The sequence below is a fragment of the Hirundo rustica genome, chromosome 3 (genome assembly GCF_015227805.2).
Source record: "Hirundo rustica isolate bHirRus1 chromosome 3, bHirRus1.pri.v3, whole genome shotgun sequence".
NCBI lineage: Eukaryota > Metazoa > Chordata > Aves > Passeriformes > Hirundinidae > Hirundo > Hirundo rustica.
The window spans coordinates 64,514,850-64,536,146 of record NC_053452.1 but is presented as its reverse complement, the minus strand read 5'-3'; the positions used below and the strand labels follow the sequence as shown (position 1 = coordinate 64,536,146).

At 40.9% G+C, this 21,297-nt stretch overlaps 2 protein-coding genes across 2 annotated transcripts; both read left to right on the top strand.

The window, feature by feature from the left end:
* The first annotated feature begins 1,746 nt into the window (after positions 1-1,746).
* FABP7 (fatty acid binding protein 7) lies at positions 1,747-5,235 on the top strand. The gene is made up of 4 exons (XM_040057544.2): positions 1,747-1,877; positions 2,530-2,702; positions 3,332-3,433; positions 4,888-5,235. Exons 1-4 carry the CDS (start codon positions 1,805-1,807, stop codon positions 4,936-4,938), a joined length of 399 nt encoding a protein of 132 aa, XP_039913478.1. The 5' UTR covers positions 1,747-1,804; the 3' UTR covers positions 4,939-5,235.
* Positions 5,236-7,729: 2,494 nt separating this feature from the next.
* On the top strand, positions 7,730-21,012 carry SMPDL3A (sphingomyelin phosphodiesterase acid like 3A). Its single transcript, XM_040057543.2, has 8 exons — positions 7,730-7,820; positions 9,277-9,490; positions 10,568-10,712; positions 13,717-13,813; positions 15,051-15,229; positions 16,366-16,546; positions 18,413-18,537; positions 19,731-21,012. The coding sequence occupies exons 1-8, from the start codon at positions 7,730-7,732 to the stop codon at positions 20,040-20,042; spliced, it is 1,344 nt and encodes a 447-aa protein (XP_039913477.1). The 3' UTR covers positions 20,043-21,012.
* Positions 21,013-21,297: the final 285 nt, after the last annotated feature.

The following is a 21,297-nucleotide window of genomic DNA, read 5'->3' as shown; positions in this document are numbered from 1 at the left end:
GAGATAGGTGGAATCTCACCATCATAAAACACAATGTGAGGACTCTGGCAACCTATCCACTTAAGAAGGGATATGAACATTTTAACTGACCGTGTTTTATATTTGAAGAGTAGTGCAAAGTGTTAAAGAATGTATTTTTCTTAAAAAAATTTTATGTGCTTCCTTCCCCTTAATGGCAGGTCATCACACTAAGTACTTGTCTTATTTAAATACATTGAGAAATCCTGGCAGAACAGAGCTGTCCCATCAGTGTAGGTATGACTACTTAAATTACGAAGGATCCTGGAGAGTCTGCCTCCCAGAGGCCAGGCTGCAGCAAGAATGAAATTAAGAAGGTGCAAAGCAGAAGTGTCCTTGAGGAGTCCAGCTACTGGGAGTGGCACTGAATCATTTTCAGGGGCTTTATATCACAAAGTCCTTGAGGCTGGTTGTATATAAGCCCCTCTGAGCAAAGACAGCATGAGCTTGCTCCAGGCTCCCACACATCTGCACCAGAGTAATAAACAGGGGCTCCATGGCTACTGCAAACAAAATCTTTATGAGCAGGTAACTTTTCCTTTTTGATACTGGGAGAGGAGACACTGCCAGTTCATGAGGATATTGCTAAAATAATTTAGAATTTAATATTACAGAATCATAGAATGATTTGGGTTGGAAGGGATCATCCAGCTCCAAGCCCCCTGCCATGGTCAGGGACTGTTTCACTAGTCCAGGCTGCTCAATGCCTCATCCAACCCGGCATGCTTAAATCATAATCCCACCAGAGACATCATTTTCTTTACGCTCAAAGAATGTGCCATACTACAAGAGCCTGAAAGAAATGCAAGTGATGGGCAAAAACTAATTTAAAAAATATTAGAAAAGTATTCCTAATAATTTATATTTTGTATGGCTGAACTAGGTGGAAAATTGTTGAGGTTTTGTTCCTAAATCACATAAATGCTTTCACTTGCAAGAGCTGAAGTGCTTGATTCACTATTCTGGAATCCATCCAAGCCATAGGTCAGGACACCGTGGGATGTCCCACAGAGACAGGCTGATTTCTGAAAAGCACTCACGATGAGACAAGATGACCAACCACCTACTGCCTTCAAAAAATTTCGAGGAACAGCTAGAAGGAAGTTACTCCCTCTCTTGCAGAGAAGAAAAAAAAGACAAAGACAAAGACAAAGAAAAAGAAAAAAAGAAAAAGAAAAAAAAATAAGGTCTTTTCCTTTTTCCTCATTCTTAATCTCGAAATTATGACAGTTATGGAGCCAAGATGCTGTTTTGAGCCAGGAGCAGCAAATACCAAGTTCAGACAGCATCCATACAGATGCCATCGTGAGTAAAGGCATCTGCACTTGGCCAGCACCAAAACGGCCTTGAAAATCTTCGCGGGAAAACTTTTGGAGATGGTGCTCTCCGGTAGCATTACAACCCTGTGTTTTCACTCAGTAGCCCTTCACGTTGGGTGCCCGCTTCTCGTTTTGCCCTCGCGTTCCTTTAACAGCGAGGCAGGCGGGCGGACGGTGTGTCCGCGGGGCGGCTCAGGCGAGGAGCGGGGCGGCTCAGGCGAGGAGCGGAGCGGCGGGCGGAGGCAGCCTCTCTCCCTGCCCCCTCCAAGTCCTGCCGAGCGCCCGGCCGGGCACGCCGCGCCCCCTCCCCGGCGGTGCGGGCGGTCCGCGGCGGCCGTGGGGGACGGACCGCGGCCGCCCCCGCCTCCGGCCCCCCGCCGGGCGCCGACTTTAAATGCGGGGCGGCGCGGGGGCATCGGCGCTCTTGCCGCCCTCAGCACCGCGCTTGGAACACGCAGCCGGCCGCCATGGTCGAGGCTTTCTGCGCCACCTGGAAGCTAGTAGACAGCCACAACTTTGACGAGTACATGAAGGCACTGGGTAGGTACGGCAGGGTAGTGGCATATTAGGAAAGCTTGGCATTTTTCACCACCTGGAAAAAAAAAAAAAAATTGAAATCGAAAAGGCTCCCCGCAGGTGCCAGAGGTGTAGGTGAGACATTAGCAGCAGTGGTGCTGATGGAGGGGGTGGTTTTGGCGGCTGTGCTTCTATCCATAGAGCTAATTCGATGCGAATCATTCACAGGGGGTGGGGGGGGGGGGGGGGGGGGGGGCGAATGTGTTTGTGTGGGAGAGGCTCCGGGAAATGCCCCCGGGCTAAGGGAAGCGAGAGAAAGGCGACCACGTGCTGCCTGCGGATAAATTTGAAACAAACAAGCAAAAAAGAAATCCTTATGCTGGAGTGATAAGGAATAGAAACTCTGAGCAGCGGAGGACATCGCGGCCGTGCGTGTGACCGCGTATGGAGCGCGGTGCTGCCGTGCTCAGTGGCGAGGGAGGCGCGGAGCTACAGCTGGGCGGACAGTAGCGATGGATACTCTCGGTACAAGGGCACGAGAGAAGCAGAAAGCAGCGTTTCACAGGGATAGCTTACAGCTGTAGAGGGAGGTGAAGAATTTCTGTACTTCGATATGTGTGTGTGGGGGGAAATTCCCGAAGTTTGATGTATTTCTCTTTTTCCTTGAATTGTCTAGGAGTGGGGTTTGCAACGCGGCAGGTGGGGAATGTGACGAAACCCACTGTGATTATCAGCAGCGAGGGGGACAAAGTAGTGATCAGAACTCAAAGCACTTTCAAAAACACAGAAATCAGCTTTAAACTCGGAGAGGAATTTGATGAAACTACCCCCGATGATAGAAACTGCAAAGTAAGTGAACTCGGGGGCTTCAGTCACCTCTCTTTCTCTTCCATTGGTAGGGTCAAAACAAACAAACAGACAAAAACAAACAAACAAAACCCCATTTAACTTCTGCTGCTACTAGTTATAGCACTGCAAAGGACAGGAAAAAAAGAGCAAGATTGAGTCTTGCTTGCCCTGCCTGCTTACGCCGTGCCTTTTCTGAATGCATCACGTTGCATCTCCCTGTGTTTTCAGTGTCAGCTGGTTGTGTTCGTTGCCTGCTTTTCTCACAAGCCAAATATCATTTGGCATAACTTTTTCCAGTCAAAATAGTCAGTTGGCTCTTTTCTTGCACCTTTGGGGGCTTAACATCAAATATTATTCCAAGGCACATCTGAAGCAGGTTTTGTGAGACTGGAACTCAAAGGAAACAACTTTTTCATCCTTTGACACAAACAAGAATTGTGTGAATTTCATGCTTAAAAACAAGGATGGTTCATGGCCTTGGCTTTAAAATGGCTGGGACTACTTTATCATTCTAGATCCACATCCATCTATTGAAGAGAATTCAATTGAACTGTGCCTGCTGAATGTGTGAGCAGAATCCCAAGTACCCTAAATAAAGGCATGTCTTTGTGTTTCTTGGTATCTCGCAGTCAGTTGTGACCCTGGATGGAGAGAAGCTAGTGCACGTACAGAAGTGGGATGGCAAAGAGACAAACTTTGTGAGAGAAATAAAGGATGGCAAAATGGTAATGGTAAGTATAGAGCACACTGAGCATTTGCATTGCACCACAAACGTTCCAACTTTACCCTTATCTCAAGCTTTGTGAACAGTGTGACTTAGACACAAACCCTTAAACTAGTTGCTGGGGAAAGCTAGCAGGGATTTTTAGAATACTTATTTTGGTTTTGTTTGTGTCTTGTTTTACTGACAATTTAAAAATTGCTAGTGGCTGTAGGCGGGCTAGCCTATGGATTTCCAGAGTATAGATGTTCTCTTTCTAGACTTTTGTGGAAATACACAAGAGAAAAGTCCTGGTGAGCTTATAAATGATAAAGAAGTTGATTATGTAGGAAATCATCTGTTGACAGTGGCAATTTAGACTTCTGTAAAAGCTTGTTTTATGTATGCACACATAAATAGTAAATACTTACACAGAACAAGTAGTTTCACGTGAAAATAAAATTACAATATTGCAGGAGCTAATAGCATTTTCATATTTAATAATAAAGGGTTTAGTCCTCCTGTATTGTTAAAAACTATGATCAACAGCAATTGTGTGGAAAAAAGTCTGAGTTTAACTTCATTTGCTTTTCCTGACTTTTTAGAAACAAGACTATGTGGTGAATAAATGTTGTAATTTATTATAGCTAATGTCCTTTTCATGGCACAGAGATGTAGCTTTCAAAAATATAATGTCTTCAGCCATACTAATCTATCAGGCTAGGATGTTGAAGACATTTTGTTTCCTAATTATTTCAGAGAGTATCTGTGTGGATGAAGACTTGCAAATAATACAAACTTTAAAGCATACTGAAACACAACTTGGCAAGCATTTCAAGGAAAAACACATCCTTTGCTCTTTGAAGCAGCCATGCACAAATCACAGATACAGAAAATCTTGTCCTTTGCAGTTTGAATACAATGAGGTGCCCTGTTCTACTTCAGGAAATATCTCCAGAATGCACACTATAGTTGGTGTTCTGCTCAATTACAGTGACTACAGTATTTGGTAGTTCTAGCTACACAGGGTACAGAATGCATTTCTTCAAGACAAGATTCTCCTAGAGTTTATATTTATGCATAACAGATCAGAGGCATTGGAATTTTAGACTGCACATCTTAGTGGGAAAAGCTTTGGGAAAATAAGTGTTAAGTCTGTATTAAAATAATGCTGTATTAAAAAAAACCAAAAACCAAACCCACAGTAAGTTAAATTTTTAACAGCTGCCTTGTAAATGTGCATTATGTATTTCTTGGGTGTGAGAGCAGCAAGGAGAAAGTACCGTTTCTTATGGTACCTACCCATAAGAAAGCTAAGGTTTGGCTTCTTGTTAATTTAAAATGTCAATAATGTAGATCTATTTGTTTTTCTATAAATTACATAATGTAAACCAACCTTGATCTAACATGGACTTCATAATGTGTTAAAGCATGACAGAATGTGGTCCAGCCTCTAACATGTCTGTCTTTTCCTTGGACTTGCAGACTCTCACCTTTGGCGATGTGGTTGCTGTTCGCCACTATGAGAAAGCATAGAGTATTCTGTCCTGATGTTACTTCTGCTGGATGGATTAATGTCCTGTCCATGATTGATCGTAGCTAAAATGCACACTTCTGGCATGAAAGGTTAATAAAGATGGGGTTTTTTTGGGGGGGTGGTGGTTTTTTAATGTAAAACAACAACTTACGGCATCACATTGGCATGTTTGTGCTGTATAGTGAAACAGGTTAAACTTGGCATTAAATTTCTGAAACACTTCCTTTTTTTTTTACAGTAAATGGAAAATATTTGAATTGTTTTGGACTGCAATTAAAACATTTTTTGAACCTGTGCTCCTTTTGTATATAATCAGCTAATATTCCAGTGGGTGTCTCGGAGAGAGGTGTTCAGAGTTCCTTTTTCTGAGTTAAAGGCCTGAAAACCATGTGGTACACAGTGATGGAGCAGCCTTTTTATGCAGTGTAGACTTGGGGAAATGAAAAACTGATCTTGGTGGCTTGCTGGAGAAATCTAAACTTTATGTAGACAGAGAAGTGAGATGTTCACATAAGTTTCAGCTCTCTTCTTCACTGGGAACTTGTTACTAAGTGCAGGTTAAGGTCAGTAGATTTACAGATGATGTTCCAAAGTTTGTAGAGTTTTGGTTTTAATAGTTAAAGAGTTTTTAATTTTATTTTTTTTCCTAATACGCAAATATTGAAGTCTTTTACAAGGTGGGAGGAAAGAGTCAACATAGTAACTCCCTTACAACAGTCTCCACAGGAATGGGAGGAAAACTGTACAACATGAACCCACTGCACTTCCCTTTCAGAGCTGTTGTTTCATAGGTAATCTGTACAAGAAATAACGATTTGCACTGTGAGCAATTTAAAATAAAATGCTTCTTAGAATTAAAACTTCATGCCTGAACAATATATCCCTAAAAGGCCACAGTGGGAAAAAGTGTCCTTTGCTTAGGAAAACTGAAACTTTTGAGACTTTTGGCAGCATGGCGGAGATGAGAGAGTCTGTTTTCTACACACTTGACTCAGAAAGTGTAGCTACCTACAGCCTTGTAAACAAAGGCAAAGCTAAACTATGGATTTAGCTGGTCATTGCTCTGTGAGTGGTGTGTGTGGCTGCAGCCAGAGGTGTATGAGGGGCATCTTGCCCCACTTCCCAGGCCTCATCCTTCAGATCTGCCATGTGATATGGCAAGAGGCTTCTTGCTTCCCTGGATAGATAGGCTGACATGGGTAGCTCATCTGATAAAAATTCACACATAACTGGGACCTACCCCACACAAATATAAAATTCAAAGTTGTTAGCTTTATTTTTTTTACAAAAAACAGTTTGAGAGGAATATTCAAGTCTGTTTTCTCTTGTGGGGAACACTATACTAATTATAAACCTTTATAAAATATATTTTATTTGGTGGACATTGATAGTTTTTAAAATCTAAAAGCTATCTTTTTTCATTAGAGAAATGAAAAGTAGAATGTGATCCAGTGGTATGGGGGAGTTCCACTCTACGTTTTGGCCTGTTTCACTGTTACAATGCAAGTCATTTTTTAGCATCTTCTGCCCTTTGGTTTTATCAGTCCATTTTATTCTCAGCTTCGGTACCTAATACAGCCTTCATCTGCCTCCCCTCTGCTGCTGCCGCTTGCCTGTGGGTGCACTTGCTCCATGACTGTCCTTACCAGCCATCTTTTCTCAGAAAGTTGGGAGCATCTGCTTTTTCCCTCTTTACTGGAGTAGACAGACTTGCTTTCCCAGTATGGCCATTTATCTGCACAAGTGATTTGTGGGGTGATGAATTAAAAAAACAACTATGTTTTCTTCTTAAATACTAGGCAAGGAATGCAGAGGCAAATTGTTAGGATTTGGTTTACAAATAATCCCTGAATGGTAAATATTATGCATTATAGTCACTTTGAGACAGGTAAGTAGCCCTTTAAACAAAAGCTAATTTCCCCTATTCTAAATATAAATAATGTCAGTGTCAAATTAAATAAGGGAGAGAAGAGTGGAGAAGTGGTGCCTGTGAAGTAACTGACGCTGCTCAGAGGAGTGGAAAAGAGGAATATATTGACACATGGGACTTCCAGCTGCTGCTGACACAGCTTTGCAGAGCCCGGACAGGAACAGCCCAGTGAGCCATGGGACATTTCAGGGTAGTCACAGGACCCATGACATTATTGTGATTTTCTCCTAAAACTGACACCAAGTACTCTTTCTCTATATGGAACTACTCTGACTTCAATAAACAGCAGTTCCGAAAGCCCTGGCAGTGGAGACTTGTATTTACAATATACCTCGTCACTCCCCTGAAGCTGTATTAGAGGTGTACTTGATAATATTTTTCATCAAATTGGGCGTTTCTGTGTTTTGTTTTTTTAAAGCCTTATAAGTAATCGGGATCCGTTTTTACATGTATGCCGTGAGAAACCTTTCCTCCAAGAGACGCTTGAGACTGGTGTAGGGTGTCGAGCACACAGCCTTCCTTCAGGCTGCCTCGCATCAGCCGGTGTCTCGACTTCGGCTCTGCCCGCGGCCAGGCTTGGCTCCTGCCCGCTCCTTAGCGCTGACCCGGGGGTGGCACCTCCTGAAGGTCACCCCGGGCACGGCCGGCTCAAGGCGACAGCCCGAGCCGTCGTCCGACAGCGGGGCGGCGGCCGGGGCGGCTTCTGCCCCCGAGCGGTGCGGGCGGGGCGCGGTGGTTTCCGGCAGCTCCGCCGAGGGCCGGGGCTTGCACAAGCCGTCCGCGGCTCGCCTCTTTCCTGCCCGCCGGGGCGGTCGCAGGAGTAGAGCCGTCGGCGGGCCGGGCGCTGCCGCACGGCCGACATGGAGCTGCGGGTGGCGCTCGGGCTGGCGCTGCTCTGCTCCGCGCTGGAGGCGGCGCCGGCCGGCCCGCAGCGGCCCCGCTCCGCCGTGGGTGAGTGGGCCGGGGGTCAGCGCCTGAGGGGCCCGGCCGGGCCGCCCGTGGAGGGCGGGGGAGGCGGGTGAGGGGCGGCCCGGCGAGGGAGGCCCGGCCGGGGGCCGCTCTCAGCCCGGCGGCGGCGAGGGGGGGCGGGCTGCGCGGTCCACGCTCGCGGCTCCTTTCCCTTCCCCTGGCACTGCTTCCCGCTCATAACCTGCCGCCGTAGCATTCCCTGTCCCAACTGGCTTCGGCCGCTCGTGACTGCTAGATCAGTCAACATGCCTCTTTTCAGGTACGGGGGTGGGGGTTACACGGGGTTTATATTTAGTTGTCGAGGCAGGCCGGCGGATGAGGTGAGGTGAGGTGAGCCCTGGCTCGGGTGCGGTGTCCCGAGGCACGCACTGCAAACACCGCGTTTGGGGGCTGTGCTCTGCTCTGCTGTGCTCTGCTGTGCTGGCAGCAAACACACACGCTCTGCCTGGCCTGATCCCCTCGGGGTGCGCACAGGTGAGTGCTCCGAAATGTCCGACAGAATTCTCATCCCATGTTACTCACACTTGCCGCTGACCAAGCACGCAGCAGTGTCCCGGCGTTTGTCTTGTCTCTCCCGTCTCCTCCTCTGAAGATTTTACAGATTTTGAAGATCACCTAGTCTTTGATTCCTGAAGTAAAACTCCATGGGGGTACAGTCGTGTGGTGCCTGCTCAGCCATACAGTGAGCATGTGACCTTGGAAAAAATCAATTTATATCTGTCCCTATTTCACAACCACTGCCCCAGATACACATGTGCCTTTACCAAGTGCTTTGAAACTGACAGAAAGAAATTACTCTTATTTTACATAAAACTTGAAGGCTGATAGTTTAACAGACTTCGTACATCTTATTCAGCACATTCCTATACTTCTCAGCTCCTTTATCCATGCAGTGCTGCGTAACAGTGGCTGAGAGCATGTCATCCTGGAAAGTAGTAAGTAAGGCTGACACACTGCTCTATTGTGAGAAACCCAGTCTCTGCACACATGCTGTTTCTTGCCTTTCTTTCTAAACATCTTTCTTGTCATCTTTTACAGCAGCTTCCAGCCAGGGAAGTTCTGGAAGAATAATTAAAATGCAGCTCCCTTTCTTTTCAAGTAAAGTGGAGAAGTCTTTCTATTGCTTCCTCTACTACCTGTTTCCAGATTGCTGTTAATGAAAAGGAGCTGATTTTTCAGTTCCTTCCAATCTCCATTTAAATTTTGGTGAATAGCATAACGCATAATAGCCTCTGCTTCTGTAATTGGTTTTCCTATGCAGACTACATGAAGGACTCAGGAAGAATTTGCCCACACTTTCCAGACAGGCTAATTAACAAATTGTAAACTTTAAATAGGAGTAGCAGTAGATAAACTGAAGTAAATTTGGCATTACCCCTGTATATCCAGTTCAAATGCAAATAATGCATTTCCTTTAACCTTTGTTTTCTGAAAACAGGGCAATTCTGGCATGTATCTGACCTACATTTAGATCCGACTTACCACATTACCCCTGATCTCTCCAAAGTTTGTTCTTCATCCAAAGGAGCCAATGCCTCCAACCCAGGCCCTTTTGGAGACTTTTTGTGTGATTCTCCTTATCAACTTATTTTGTCAGCATTTGCATTCATGAAGGATTCAAAAGAGCAGGTTTCATTCATGATTTGGACAGGGTAAGTGTTCAAGTCACTCTGCAGTTAAAGCTGGATAGCCAAATAGTGTGGCAACTCACAAGTTTATATTTGCACCAATAGATTTGAGTTCAATATCTCACAAATCCTAGTTGTCCCTTTACTTGTCCAAATGGCCTACTAGGTGGAATACTCAGTGGGAATATAAGGCCTCAGGAACAGGCTTTGACCTCTGTAATAGCTGCTGGGCTATTCATTGTGATATTTAGCATAAATTAGTGTGAGTTAATAGAAATGGTGCAGGGAGGGTGGGAAGTAGAAAAAGCAAAAAGGATGGTCAGAGCAGTAACTGACTCATTGCAGGCCTCTGTTGAGTAAGAACATTTATCTTTTCTGCTCACTATTATTAAGTGGGCTTATTGATACTCTCTCACAGAGATGCTACCTGTGAGGCTTTGTGTGCCTTAGCAGTGGGACCAGACAAAGAAGTGTGAAAGGGAGCAGCTTCATAGTACTGTGCCTTGTAACTTTCTAGATAATCATAAAAAATAATATTGATTTACCCTTCTGCTGTAGCAGAACTCTCAATTCTCCTATCACACAATTTGTTACGGCATACATCAATGAATAATTTATCAAAGAAATCAGTATTTTTGAGTGTAAGGACTAGTTTGTTTATGTTATATAACTTATTTTTCTTGGGAAAGAGTGTTAAGAAATATGATGTCAAGTGATGATTTTATTTCACTTACCTTATTGTACTTAATTTTCAAGAGGATATTGTTAAAAGGGAATGAAGAAACTAGCAATGATGTGCAGATGAAGAAGGATATATAAAGCAAACTGCACAGTAGTGCAAAATAATGACTTTGATTTCTAAGAAATCTTCATTATGATAAATATGAATCATAGGATAGACATTGTCTAAATAAGATTAATTGTTCATGTTTTTTTAAACAAAAGCCTTTGCAGAGAGCTTTTGATTCTGTGATTTTAAGTAAAGTATATGTAGTGTATGTATGTAGTGTTACATGCTAGAATATGGATGTGTTTGCACAATTTTTTGCTTCCCTTGTGTTGCTAACAAACCTTTGTTAATCAAACCTTTTCCTTTTTCAGGGATAGCCCTCCTCATGTTCCCGTAAAAGAGCTCTCCACAAAGTTGGTCATTAACATAATTGGTAATCTGAGTTCTACAATTCGTAATTTCTTTCCAGATCTTCAGGTTTTCCCAGCCTTAGGCAATCATGACTACTGGCCACAGGTAAAACAAGTTAGAAAATTGTTCATACATCATATTGAGTGTGTTCCTAGCTCCTGGGAAGGCACATCTGAAAAATAAGAGTTAATTATGTGTAACTGTTATTCTGGAAACAGAATTCTACAGTTCTTCAGTTAGCATTTAATATGGTTAATAATGATTACAGTCTAGAACAGAAACTAAACCACTCTCTCTGTGTTCTTGCCTAAGGAAGCATTGAGGCAAAGTAGAGTCTGCACATGGCCTGAGGTCACACAAATTTATTGCTAATCATTCCTCATGGCTTAGAACCACCACGTGTCAATGTACTTAATATGCACAAACTTTTCCTTACTGTGTATGTCATGCATGTGTATACAGTAACTTAATGTAGCAGAAGTGACATCATTAATGGACCTGTGAGCCTGTGGTAAGTTTCAAAGCATACTGAAAGACCTACTAGAAATCTGTCAGCTGGCATCACTAGATTTTTTGTCGTTGTTTTTTAACTAAATTAGTAGCAGATTTTTTTTTTTTTTTTTTAAGTTCCCATAGTTTTGCCGCTACTACTAAAAATATGTCTTACTTTTCTTTCCTCATTGGACATTTAGAAATAATCAAATTGATGATTCACTAGTTATGTGCAGCTGAGGATGGTGCTTTTTCACTTTGACTGTGCTGAATATTGTTCTTGGCATACTCAAAAGCAAACAGTTGCTTCATTTGTCCTTTAAAGCGTGTTGTGGGTCGATTTGGCAGCGCACTGGATCAGAAGCAAATGCTGTCATTGGATATGAGGGGATCGGAAGGGATATGAAGCAGGTCAACTGAAGTACTTTGTTTAAAATTCCTCATGGGAATTCAGTAACACCCCTTCACACCCTCAAGGATTGTATTCCAGCTTTCTGTGGTATTTATTAGGCCTGTCAGAGTGTAGGTTAGTGCAGCAGGTGATTGTGTGATTGCCTCTGTCATTGCTGGAGTTAGTGGTTCCCAAACAGGGGTGTAGCAGAGGTGCTGAGAGACACCGCAAAGGAAGTGTGAGAGACAAAGTAACAGCTAGATGTATACTGGAAGTCTTGAGTGCAGAAACCAAACTGTGCTTTCAGTCCTTTGTGTTCTTACTGTGGTAGTAAAACCTCAGCTTTTCATATGCACTGACATGGGGATAGGTTAATTCATTAGAAACCACTAGGAAAGTATTTCGATAAATAACACCTTAACTGAAGTGTCACACAGTGTTTTGTGTTCACTTAAATAACACCTTAACTGAAGTGTCACACAGTGTTTTGTGTTCACTGTTTCATTTTTAAAAATGTCTTAGCAGAGAATTGTTGTCATTCAGCAATCTCCTTTGATAAAGAAAAAAAAAAAAAAAAACCCCTACAAAAACCTTGTAAACAAAGAATGTAGGGACTTTTTCAACAAATATGAATTTTGTTTGTGAAATTAAATCTGAAGACAGAAAGAAAATATGATCGGGAGGCGCAGATGGGCAGCAAATAGAAAATTGAAACAAGCTGGTGATTGGAATAACTGGTGATTGTTAGTTCTCCCTGCACAAAGCCACTCAGGGGTGTTTCTGTGACACTTTTGAAATGGCATGCTTCACCAATGTGCAGAACTGACATGCTTTTCAGTTACTGTTTGAAAAAGACGTGGGATCAGACAATCCCCACTATGGGATCATTTCAACTTGTTCAATTTTTTAATGTTTGTTTTTTGCTCTTTATTGCATTTCTTTTTTCATATGGATAGGCTTGGCAAATGTCCTGTAGACTGGAAGCAATATGGAGCAAGCCACGCACTGTAGGCTGTTCCAAAGCTGTGCACCCACCATGAACCAAATAATTTTGTTGCTCTCTTGTGTTCTGAGCTGTCTGTCTTAACAACTTAAGAGTCCTGGGTGATTTTTCTTGCAGAACATGTTAAAAATACTACTCAGGTTAATCAAGCATTTGGATACCTTTCAGATCATACATTGTGACCTCAGCCTTTCTGCATAGTCTTACTTGTTTCACACCCTTGCTCCTGCTTAAAACAATCCCCCAGACTGCTTTTAGCAGTTCAGAGAACACAAACTTGCCTGGGCCCAAAGCACCTTCAGTCCACAACATGGCCTCTTATCTGGCATCAGGTTTTTGCTGCGTCTGTAAGGGACTGTTAGCTCTGGCTCAAAGCTGTCCTAACAACTCATGTCTGGGCACTGCAATCAACAAATGTCTCAACAGATGTCTGATTGCTCTGCTCCTAGACGGAGACTGCCTAAACCTCTAATCATGTAGGTTTAGTTTCAAAGATCTTAGAAAGGTCAAATTTTAAGTTTATGAAAACATGCATTGCAACTTTTTCAATCCCTGTTTTTTTCCTTCTAGCACCAAGAGTCCAGATATTTCAGGAAAGGCAAGGACAGGCTGGTATCTTCCTGTCAGGGTTAGATCAGAGCATGGGTCTCATCAGGCTGTGGCTCAGACTGAAGAGTGCTACAGTCCTAATTAGAGCCAGTGGGAGAAAACATTTACAAAACTTTTCTCTTGTACATTTTAAAATGCTGTTTTACCAGAAAAAAAAAAAAGAACTTCATGAAAACATTTGTGAATTTCACCAGAATGTTTCTGAGGGCTGAAGTGGAGTTTTAGGGAGCTGCTATGAAACCCAAGTTACTTGAAAAAGAAACCAGTATTCATCCAAAAGATTTTATTTTTAGACTTTGACTTGCCAGTTGATATATTTATTAATTTTGCAGAATGTATGGTTTTCCATTCTGCTGTATTCTTAAGGCTTGACATATTTCTGGCATTAGTTTAATAATGCATTAACGAGGCCATGCAGTCTGTTCTAAGTTTAGGCATTTGTTCCTAATCAGCAATATTGGATATTCAGAAGCTGATTTTTCCTTTCTTGAATTCCTCCTGGTGATGACCGGATATAGTTACATGTGATGAAAGAGGTCAGGCAGGATAATTTAGTGGATTTTTTGTCTGTGTGTCTGAATACTAAGACTTAGGCAGGTTTTCCTCTCTCACAGGACCAGCTTCCTGTAACTACCAGTGAAGTTTACAATGCTGTAGCAGATTTCTGGAAACCTTGGCTAAGTGATGAGGCAATCAATACCTTCAGAAAAGGTAAAGTATGGCAGTAACACATTGTGAAGTTAGGGTGGAGAGAAGTAATATTTCTGTGGATTTGTCCTGCTTGTCTAGCTAGGTATCATAGGATGTGTTCAGAACAATGGGTTATCTGTGATGCTTCTCCTGGAAGAAGTTACTTACCTTTTTGAATGGCAGTGCCCATATTCAGGATATGTTTATTACTTTCTGATGCAGTATTTATCACTTCTTGTAACATGTATAATGTTTCTGGCTTTGTACCAATTCATGTGAAATATCTTTCTGCTTTCGAGACCTCATAGCACTTTTTAGATGAGGGCAAAAACTTTAATGGGAAAAAAACTGTTAAAATGTTGCATCTGTTTTAATGGTGTATGTATTTCAGAGCCTACTGAATAGGTGCATTTTTATTCAGATTATGGTAGCACATAGCTGTGGTGATTATGCTATTGATATTTGTGTGCAACTTAATAAACTGATAGAGTAAATATTTCCTAATTAGATTTTTTCTTTTTAGCAAAGGACTGGAAAGTTCCACCCAATTTCCAATCCACTCAAACGTTAGGGATTTGGAAGTTTAATTTGCGTTTTTGTGTCCTGAACGAGAGCAAACTTTGGATAAGAGTGGAAGTAGAAATCTGAATAAGGATAATAAAACTCAAAGAGGCAGACCTTAAGTTAAATCATATTGTTATGCTTCTGTTCCCATGGCTCCACTGAAGTCCATGAGATATTAAGTTATACCTATTGAAGAAGTTCATCATGCCATGGAAAATTTTGGGAGCAAGGATTGAAAAATGTGATTCTTACTTTTCATCATATAATCAGTCTGAAGTTAAGCGACTTTCAAAGTACGAGGCTACTACACTCAAACAGTTCTTCCTCAAGGGGCCTGTATGTTTGCTGTATTTCAAGAAGTATGGGTCTTTAACAACTACTGTATCTGTCAATGTGGAAGAAATATTACAGGGCACTTTTTGCATGTCAGTTGGATAATTGCATCTAAATACTGTCAAATAAACACAAAGATAATACAGGCAAGAATTAATAAATAATTCAGTGTCAGCTTCTAGTAAAATATGACTGAAAACATTGTTAATATTCTGTTGTGATAAGGTGACTGTGGCTTGAATAAGCATGGTATTCTATTAGAAAGAGGAAGGTTGGGTGTTTTCTCAGTGATGTATATTGATTATAACATTGTGCTTTGAATCTTTTAATTTGTCATATGATGCTGGTCTTATTTTCACAGGTGGCTTCTACACTCAGCTGTTTGAATCCAGTAATAGTCATCAACCACTCAGGATAATCAGTCTGAACACAAATTTATATTACAGCCCCAACAAGGTAACCGTGAATATCACTGACCCAGCCAACCAGTTTGCCTGGCTGGAGGAAATACTTGAAACCTCTTCACAAAAGAAGGAAAAGGTAGGGGTCAGGAATAGAAGCTATCGTTATTTGTTTCAATTTTGACAAAAAAAAAAAAAAAAAAAAAAAAAAAAAAAAAAAAAAAAAAAGTTGAGATAATGAAAGTATAAACATGCTTCTAGAAGAATAATGCTGCCAAAGATACTACAAAGTCAAAAATTTATTTTTTAAATAATTCCTCCTTTAATATGCACATTGTACTGCAACAAGTAATAAACTAGTTGAATGAATTTTCTCAAATTACACAGTAAAACACCTTTTCTTTCCTACCATGTAAAATACCGTAGAAGTCCGTTTCTGACCTTTTTACATACAGCCTTTAATTTTAAAATGTATGCTCTTGGCCTAAGACAAAAGCTAGCATATTTTATTTGCATTTTAATGTAATTTAAAGTATCAGAAATAGAAATTAGAAAAGAGTTTATCAGACATGAAACTTATCCAAGCTGCAGTAATTGTTATGATTTGAGTGTTATAATAACTTGTCTTATAATACACAGTGAAGTTTTAAATTGTTATTTCCTGATTGTGATTGGTTTGTGTGGGGACCTGAGCAACAGTATTTAATTTGAAACATGTTTACCTTTTGCTACAGTGTTACAATATTAGAATATTATATAATGGTGAGGAGAAAGGAGAGATTTCCCTTCCTCAGGAAACCCTGCAGCGTGTTAGTTGGTGTCTGCAGTTGGCACCAAGTCTCTCTACCTCAGAGGAGTTTTAACCATTTATCCATGTTTCTGCTGACTCGCTGACTCTCGGGCGCAGACTCCGTAATACTCAAACATAATTTTTTTCTTCTGTCCTCTTGAGATGCCAAATTATAAGCTTTGCCCTAGTAATGTATTTTTTTCATTTGAAGTGATTGATAACATTTTCCTTAGGTCTAAAATCATGCATAGATTTATTGGAACATCTTTTTCTCCTCAATAAGATACTAAATTGATATTATGAACCCAAGTGATCTTACTGTTGGGATTTTATATTAAAAAAACCTATCATGATTTACAGCTTTTAGAATGCCACTTTTAAAGGCAGCATTATTATGAAGCTGTGGTAGCCACTTCTAGGATACAGCTAAGATTTTACATTTGAAATAAAGGTGCTAATTGTGCTTTCTGTATTTAATTCCTTAGGTGTATATAATAGGTCATGTCCCAGTAGGATACTTGCCATATGCAAGGAATACTACAGCTATCAGGGAGTATTACAATGAGAGACTGGTAAAGATTTTTCGCAAATACAGTAGTGTTATTGCGGGCCAGTTTTTTGGACATACACATAGAGATAGTATCATGGTCCTCCTGGATGAAGAAGGTAATGATGCTTGTTGACTCCTGAACTTTTTCTTCCTGATTAAAAGCAAGTTAATACTTACATGCATGTTCTTTCTAGCCAGCCTGTGTTATAAAGAATTCAAAAAAGAAAATCGGGAAATACTGTTATTTATCTGCAAGAGTTCAAGTCTCACACACTCCAATTTTATTTCCAAAGAGAACCTTCCAAAGAGAAGGGTGACTGTCTTTTTTTTGTTGTTGTTGATGTCAGCAGAGACTCCTCAAGCCTTTTTTTTTTTTTTTAAATGAATGCTTATGCCTAGACAAGAATTTCTAGTCTTTCCTCTCTGCTCTCTCAGTGACATGGGCAAATTATACCAGCCAGTTGCTATTGTGTAATGTGTCAAAGGGAATGTTCTCAGACCAGCTAGACATGCTCTATGTTCTTGTATTTCCTGCATCATTACTGTGCCTCTCTGCTGAGTTCCCTGCTGCTTCAAAGTTAATTAAGATAAGGGTAGGCAGGAGGTAGGGGGAAGAAAGTCTCTGCCTGTTGCATCTCTTAGACCAGCTAATTTCCCTTCAAGAAAATCACCCACGTTGAAATTTTTGTTTATTGCATTGAAAACCCTTAGTTCTAAGCATGGGCATGGCCATATGGAGCACTCGTAACATCTCTAACAGAACTCTAGCAAGTTTTTTGTTCACCATAGAACAGTAAGAGGTTCATTGCTTTGATTTATATAAAATATCCAAATGTTAAATGGCTCTTCTTCTATGATTTATATTAACTCATGAGCAATGCCCAAAATGCTGACCAGGTAATACTATTCCAAATTTTTACCTTTTTACCTGCTGTTAATCTCTAGTAAAAAAGAACCCAGCCCAGTGAAAGAACTGGCTGCTTTATTTAATTTTTTTAATGATGCTCAATGCAGTCTTTTACCTGTATTTTTTTTTCACTGTCCCATTTGTTCACGAAATCATCATCTCTACTGCAAATTTCACTGGGAACAGACTGATCTTGGTGTTTGTGTTTAAAGTTTGCATGTGCGAGTAACTGCTTCATAATTATTTTAGTAATTTTTCATCTTTTGACAAAATTTAAATAGTAATCAAATACACATTGTGTTTGTACAGTTTTAGACTGCTTCTATTCAGGACATTTTCCTCTTGACAAAATTCCATAGAATTCAAGATAGATGCAATGTTGCAGCCAGCACCAGTGTACTGAAATAGAGCTCAGCTGTATTTTCTCCAGAAGAATCTACTGATTTCCAGACTTTCAAAACTTCTGCCTATATGTGGAGGCTGACCTTGTGATTTCACTGCTGTGATGCTGTCGAAGATGGAAATAGTTAGGGCTTCCTTTTTGTCCCACAGAGGACTTCTCAATGTCCTCACTGCACATTCTGTCTCAATAAAACTCACATACATCCTCATGTTTCAGTTGCTGCGAAGGTCGGTGTTCACACAGTAGGTGCTGGGCTACTTAAGGTCAGGTGATGAAACAGATCTTGGTGTTTCTAATAATATCATGAATACATAAAGCAACATGTAGAATACACTATATGGGAACAGCAGCTAAAGGTGTTTAATATTTCTTTAGTAGAAATATACAACATACAGAGACTTTACACATAGGCAAGACCATTTTGCAGTTTTGCACAGGCAGTTGAATTGGTTGGGATGCCTCTAGTATAGATGGGCTTGAGTGGTACACACTGGAGTGGTACTGTGGTATTTCACACAGGCCTTGGTCTATCCATTGGAAGTATGGCAGTTCACAGTGATACAGCTAAAAATTTCTAATGTCTTAAAGCCTGTCACTCTTGGTTTTGCTCTGTTGGTCACTCTACAAAAACATTTGTTTGAAACTGTCTCCTCAACTTCCTTTTTTCTGCAGAAAAGCCAGTCAATTCCTTGTTTGTGGCACCTGCTGTAACCCCGGTGAAGAGTGTATTGCAAATGGAATCCAACAACCCTGGTGTCAGATTGTATCAATATGATCTTTTTGACTATAGCTTGCTGGTAAGTAAGGATTTTAAAGCATTGTTTATGACTTTATAGTGTCAGTAAAAATTTCAGCGAGATGTCAGCATTTGTAGCATTATGGCTGCTGGTGGTGGAACTTTGGTGCCTACTCTTAGTTTTGTTTTTTTTTTTTTCCTGGGCAATGAAAAGGAAATCTGAAAGAGAACTTGATTGGTCTTTCTGTGCCTGCAGAACTGTCCAGTACAGCCCAGTACTGCTCTGTATCAAATATTCTTATGATGTAGGATCAAAGACAGAATTTTTTCTGGGCAAAATCCTAAAACTATTTGCAGGGAGATCTGCAAGGGTGAAAGAGGTTGACCTAAATCCTGGGCGTGCTTACGTACCAATGTTGTTTGCTGGTGATAGCCTGGGTTTTGGGATGCAGCCCATGAAACGTTTCTAAAGAGTGTAAAAGGGCTGATGAAGAAAGCAGTTTTAACCATATAATGTCTTTTATAATCATATATAATCATCCTATATAGGATTTTTTATAGGAAATATTAGATAAATTTAGAAGGAAAATAAAAAGTAGAAGGCTTCTACTTTGTAGTTTCATGTGATTTTTGGAGATAAAGTGAATCCTGTGTAATTAGTTTGGCCGCGAACGGTTTAGACTTTGTGTAATTCAGGATAAAATCTTAACCCTGCCGAGTTCAATGACAATGCACCCTGCAGCTTGATTGGGACTGGGGTTTCTCTCTGGAGACCTATGCTAATTCAGGCTGCTCCTTTCTTGTGCACATTTCACTCCTGCATCGACATCCCTCCTTTTCCTTAACTTAACCCTGGGCCGTTCTTTTTCTGTCCATTCTGCCCCTCAAGTAGTGCCCACAGAAAGGAAACTTCTGGCTCTCACCCTTTTGCCTCACTCCTAAGGCAGACATGAGCGTTGTGGAGTTTGGACAGGAAAGACTCTAACAGTGCCACTGCTGCTTTTGTGGCTCCTTTTTCTTCTCCTCCCCATCCCCCCACCATTACTGCTCCGCAATACCAGCTTTGGGTGTAAGCCCAGCTCTTGGGGTGGGACGTGACCTTCTATTCACATGTGAATAATGAGGAGTGACAGCTTCCTAATCAATATATCACTCCAGAGACTTAATGAAGCAGGGAAGAAAGCAATACAGCAGTGCCCATTTTTTTCTTTCTTTTCTTTTTTTTTTTTTTTTTTTTTTTTTTTTGAACTGTAGGATCTTTGGCAGTTTTACTTGGACCTCAGAGACGCCAACAAGAAAAATGAATCAAACTGGAAATTAGAATACATCTTCACTAAAACTTATGGCATTGAAGACTTGAAGCCAGAAAGCCTATATGAAATGGCCAAGCAGTTGTCTATGCCAAAGAGCACACTGTTTGAGCAGTATTACAGTAACTATATTGTGAGTTATGACAAAACTATTCTCTGTGAAGAGGGATGCAAGACCTGCCAAATATGTGCAATCCGGTATTTAGATTACTCCTCATATGCAGATTGCATCAATCAAGAGGCAATGTGGAGATGAAATCCCTGCAGTTAATGCAGATAGTGACTTTAGCCCGTGATTTAAAGAACCTGCTTGTTCTTTCACTTAAGGACTGACATGCTGATAGGGAGCCTGTGGGACTTCTCTACATTTCAGGGGAGCAGTAAAACTCCCTAGAACTTTTCTTGAAAATATATTTTCCTTTATTATCTAAATAAAAGTTTATTTGCTTTGTAGCAGTGGTCAGATATTTTGCTTTGTCTCAAGTGTCCTGTACTCTCTGTGACAGGCATCCCAGTGTGTGAGAATAGAAGTTACTCACTCAGGTCTTTGTAAATCCAAGTCTTATTTCTCAGAGTGTGTAAACATAGGCAATGCCATTTCAGGCATGGGATTTTTAGGAGGGCAGGTTTCAACCATCTGCTGTCAAAATTTGCAAACTGAAGTCAGCAAAACCTGCATTTGCTGAGACCTGAGTGCAGTGGTGTTGATGCAATGCCAGTATTAGATATGTCTCTGTGCCAAGTTTTCCTTGTTAATCCCTCAAACTCACTTCTTAGGGGCATTTCCTAATGATGGCATAAAAGTGACTTAATGGAACACAAACCTTGATCGTGTAAATGCTTAATCTAATTTTTCACAATATGTTTGCCCAGCACAGAGTACTTTTTTCTTACAATACAACTACGTACATTGATCCAGCTGTCAAGGAATGTCCTGGTATGAGATTTTGTAGCAGACCATATATCAGGTTTAAAATGATCAACATCAATAACTGGATTCAGCATATACATTCTCTGTGTGGCACGGGTAAACATTTATTTGCATGCTGTTTCTTAGGTTTCCTTTTTTTCATAGAGCAGTCTAGTACTTAATGTGAAGATTATTACATGTTCAAATTTACAATTGCAGAGATTGTTTCTTCCTCTTCTTACAGCTAAATATGTGCACAAGATGATGCTATTAAGATGGCCCTTTATTCAGTGTGTGTATAACCAAGAAGGACCTTTACCCATTTTTCTGACACATGAAGAGCTGTATTTTTGGAAACTTTGGTCAATAAAATACAACACAGACCCTGCTCTATATTATCCCCGAGTAAGAGGAGTTGTAGAAGTGGCTATGAAACAAATCCAGTTGATGGGTTTTTTTATAATGAGATTAAAGCCTTTACTGCAGCTGTTGAGGAACTTCCTAGGTTTGTTTCTACTCAAGCTTGAAATATTCAGCAGAAAATTTTCAGATAAATTTTTGGAGTTTGTAGCATGCACAACTGTAGATGCAGATACCTCAG

What these genes read in the sequence shown, in the direction of transcription:
- SMPDL3A (XM_040057543.2), top strand. Translation starts at nt 7,730, where the DNA reads ATGGAGCTGCGGGTGGCGCTCGGGCTGGCGCTGCTCTGCTCCGCGCTG. An exon ending in TCATTCATGATTTGGACAGG is followed by an intron (nt 9,491 to 10,567) that starts GTAAGTGTTCAA and finishes TTCCTTTTTCAG; the next exon opens with GGATAGCCCTCCTCATGTTC. An exon ending in AATCAATACCTTCAGAAAAG is followed by an intron (nt 13,814 to 15,050) that starts GTAAAGTATGGC and finishes TTATTTTCACAG; the next exon opens with GTGGCTTCTACACTCAGCTG.
- FABP7 (XM_040057544.2), top strand. Translation starts at nt 1,805, where the DNA reads ATGGTCGAGGCTTTCTGCGCCACCTGGAAGCTAGTAGACAGCCACAAC. An exon ending in CGAGTACATGAAGGCACTGG is followed by an intron (nt 1,878 to 2,529) that starts GTAGGTACGGCA and finishes TGAATTGTCTAG; the next exon opens with GAGTGGGGTTTGCAACGCGG. An exon ending in CCGATGATAGAAACTGCAAA is followed by an intron (nt 2,703 to 3,331) that starts GTAAGTGAACTC and finishes GGTATCTCGCAG; the next exon opens with TCAGTTGTGACCCTGGATGG.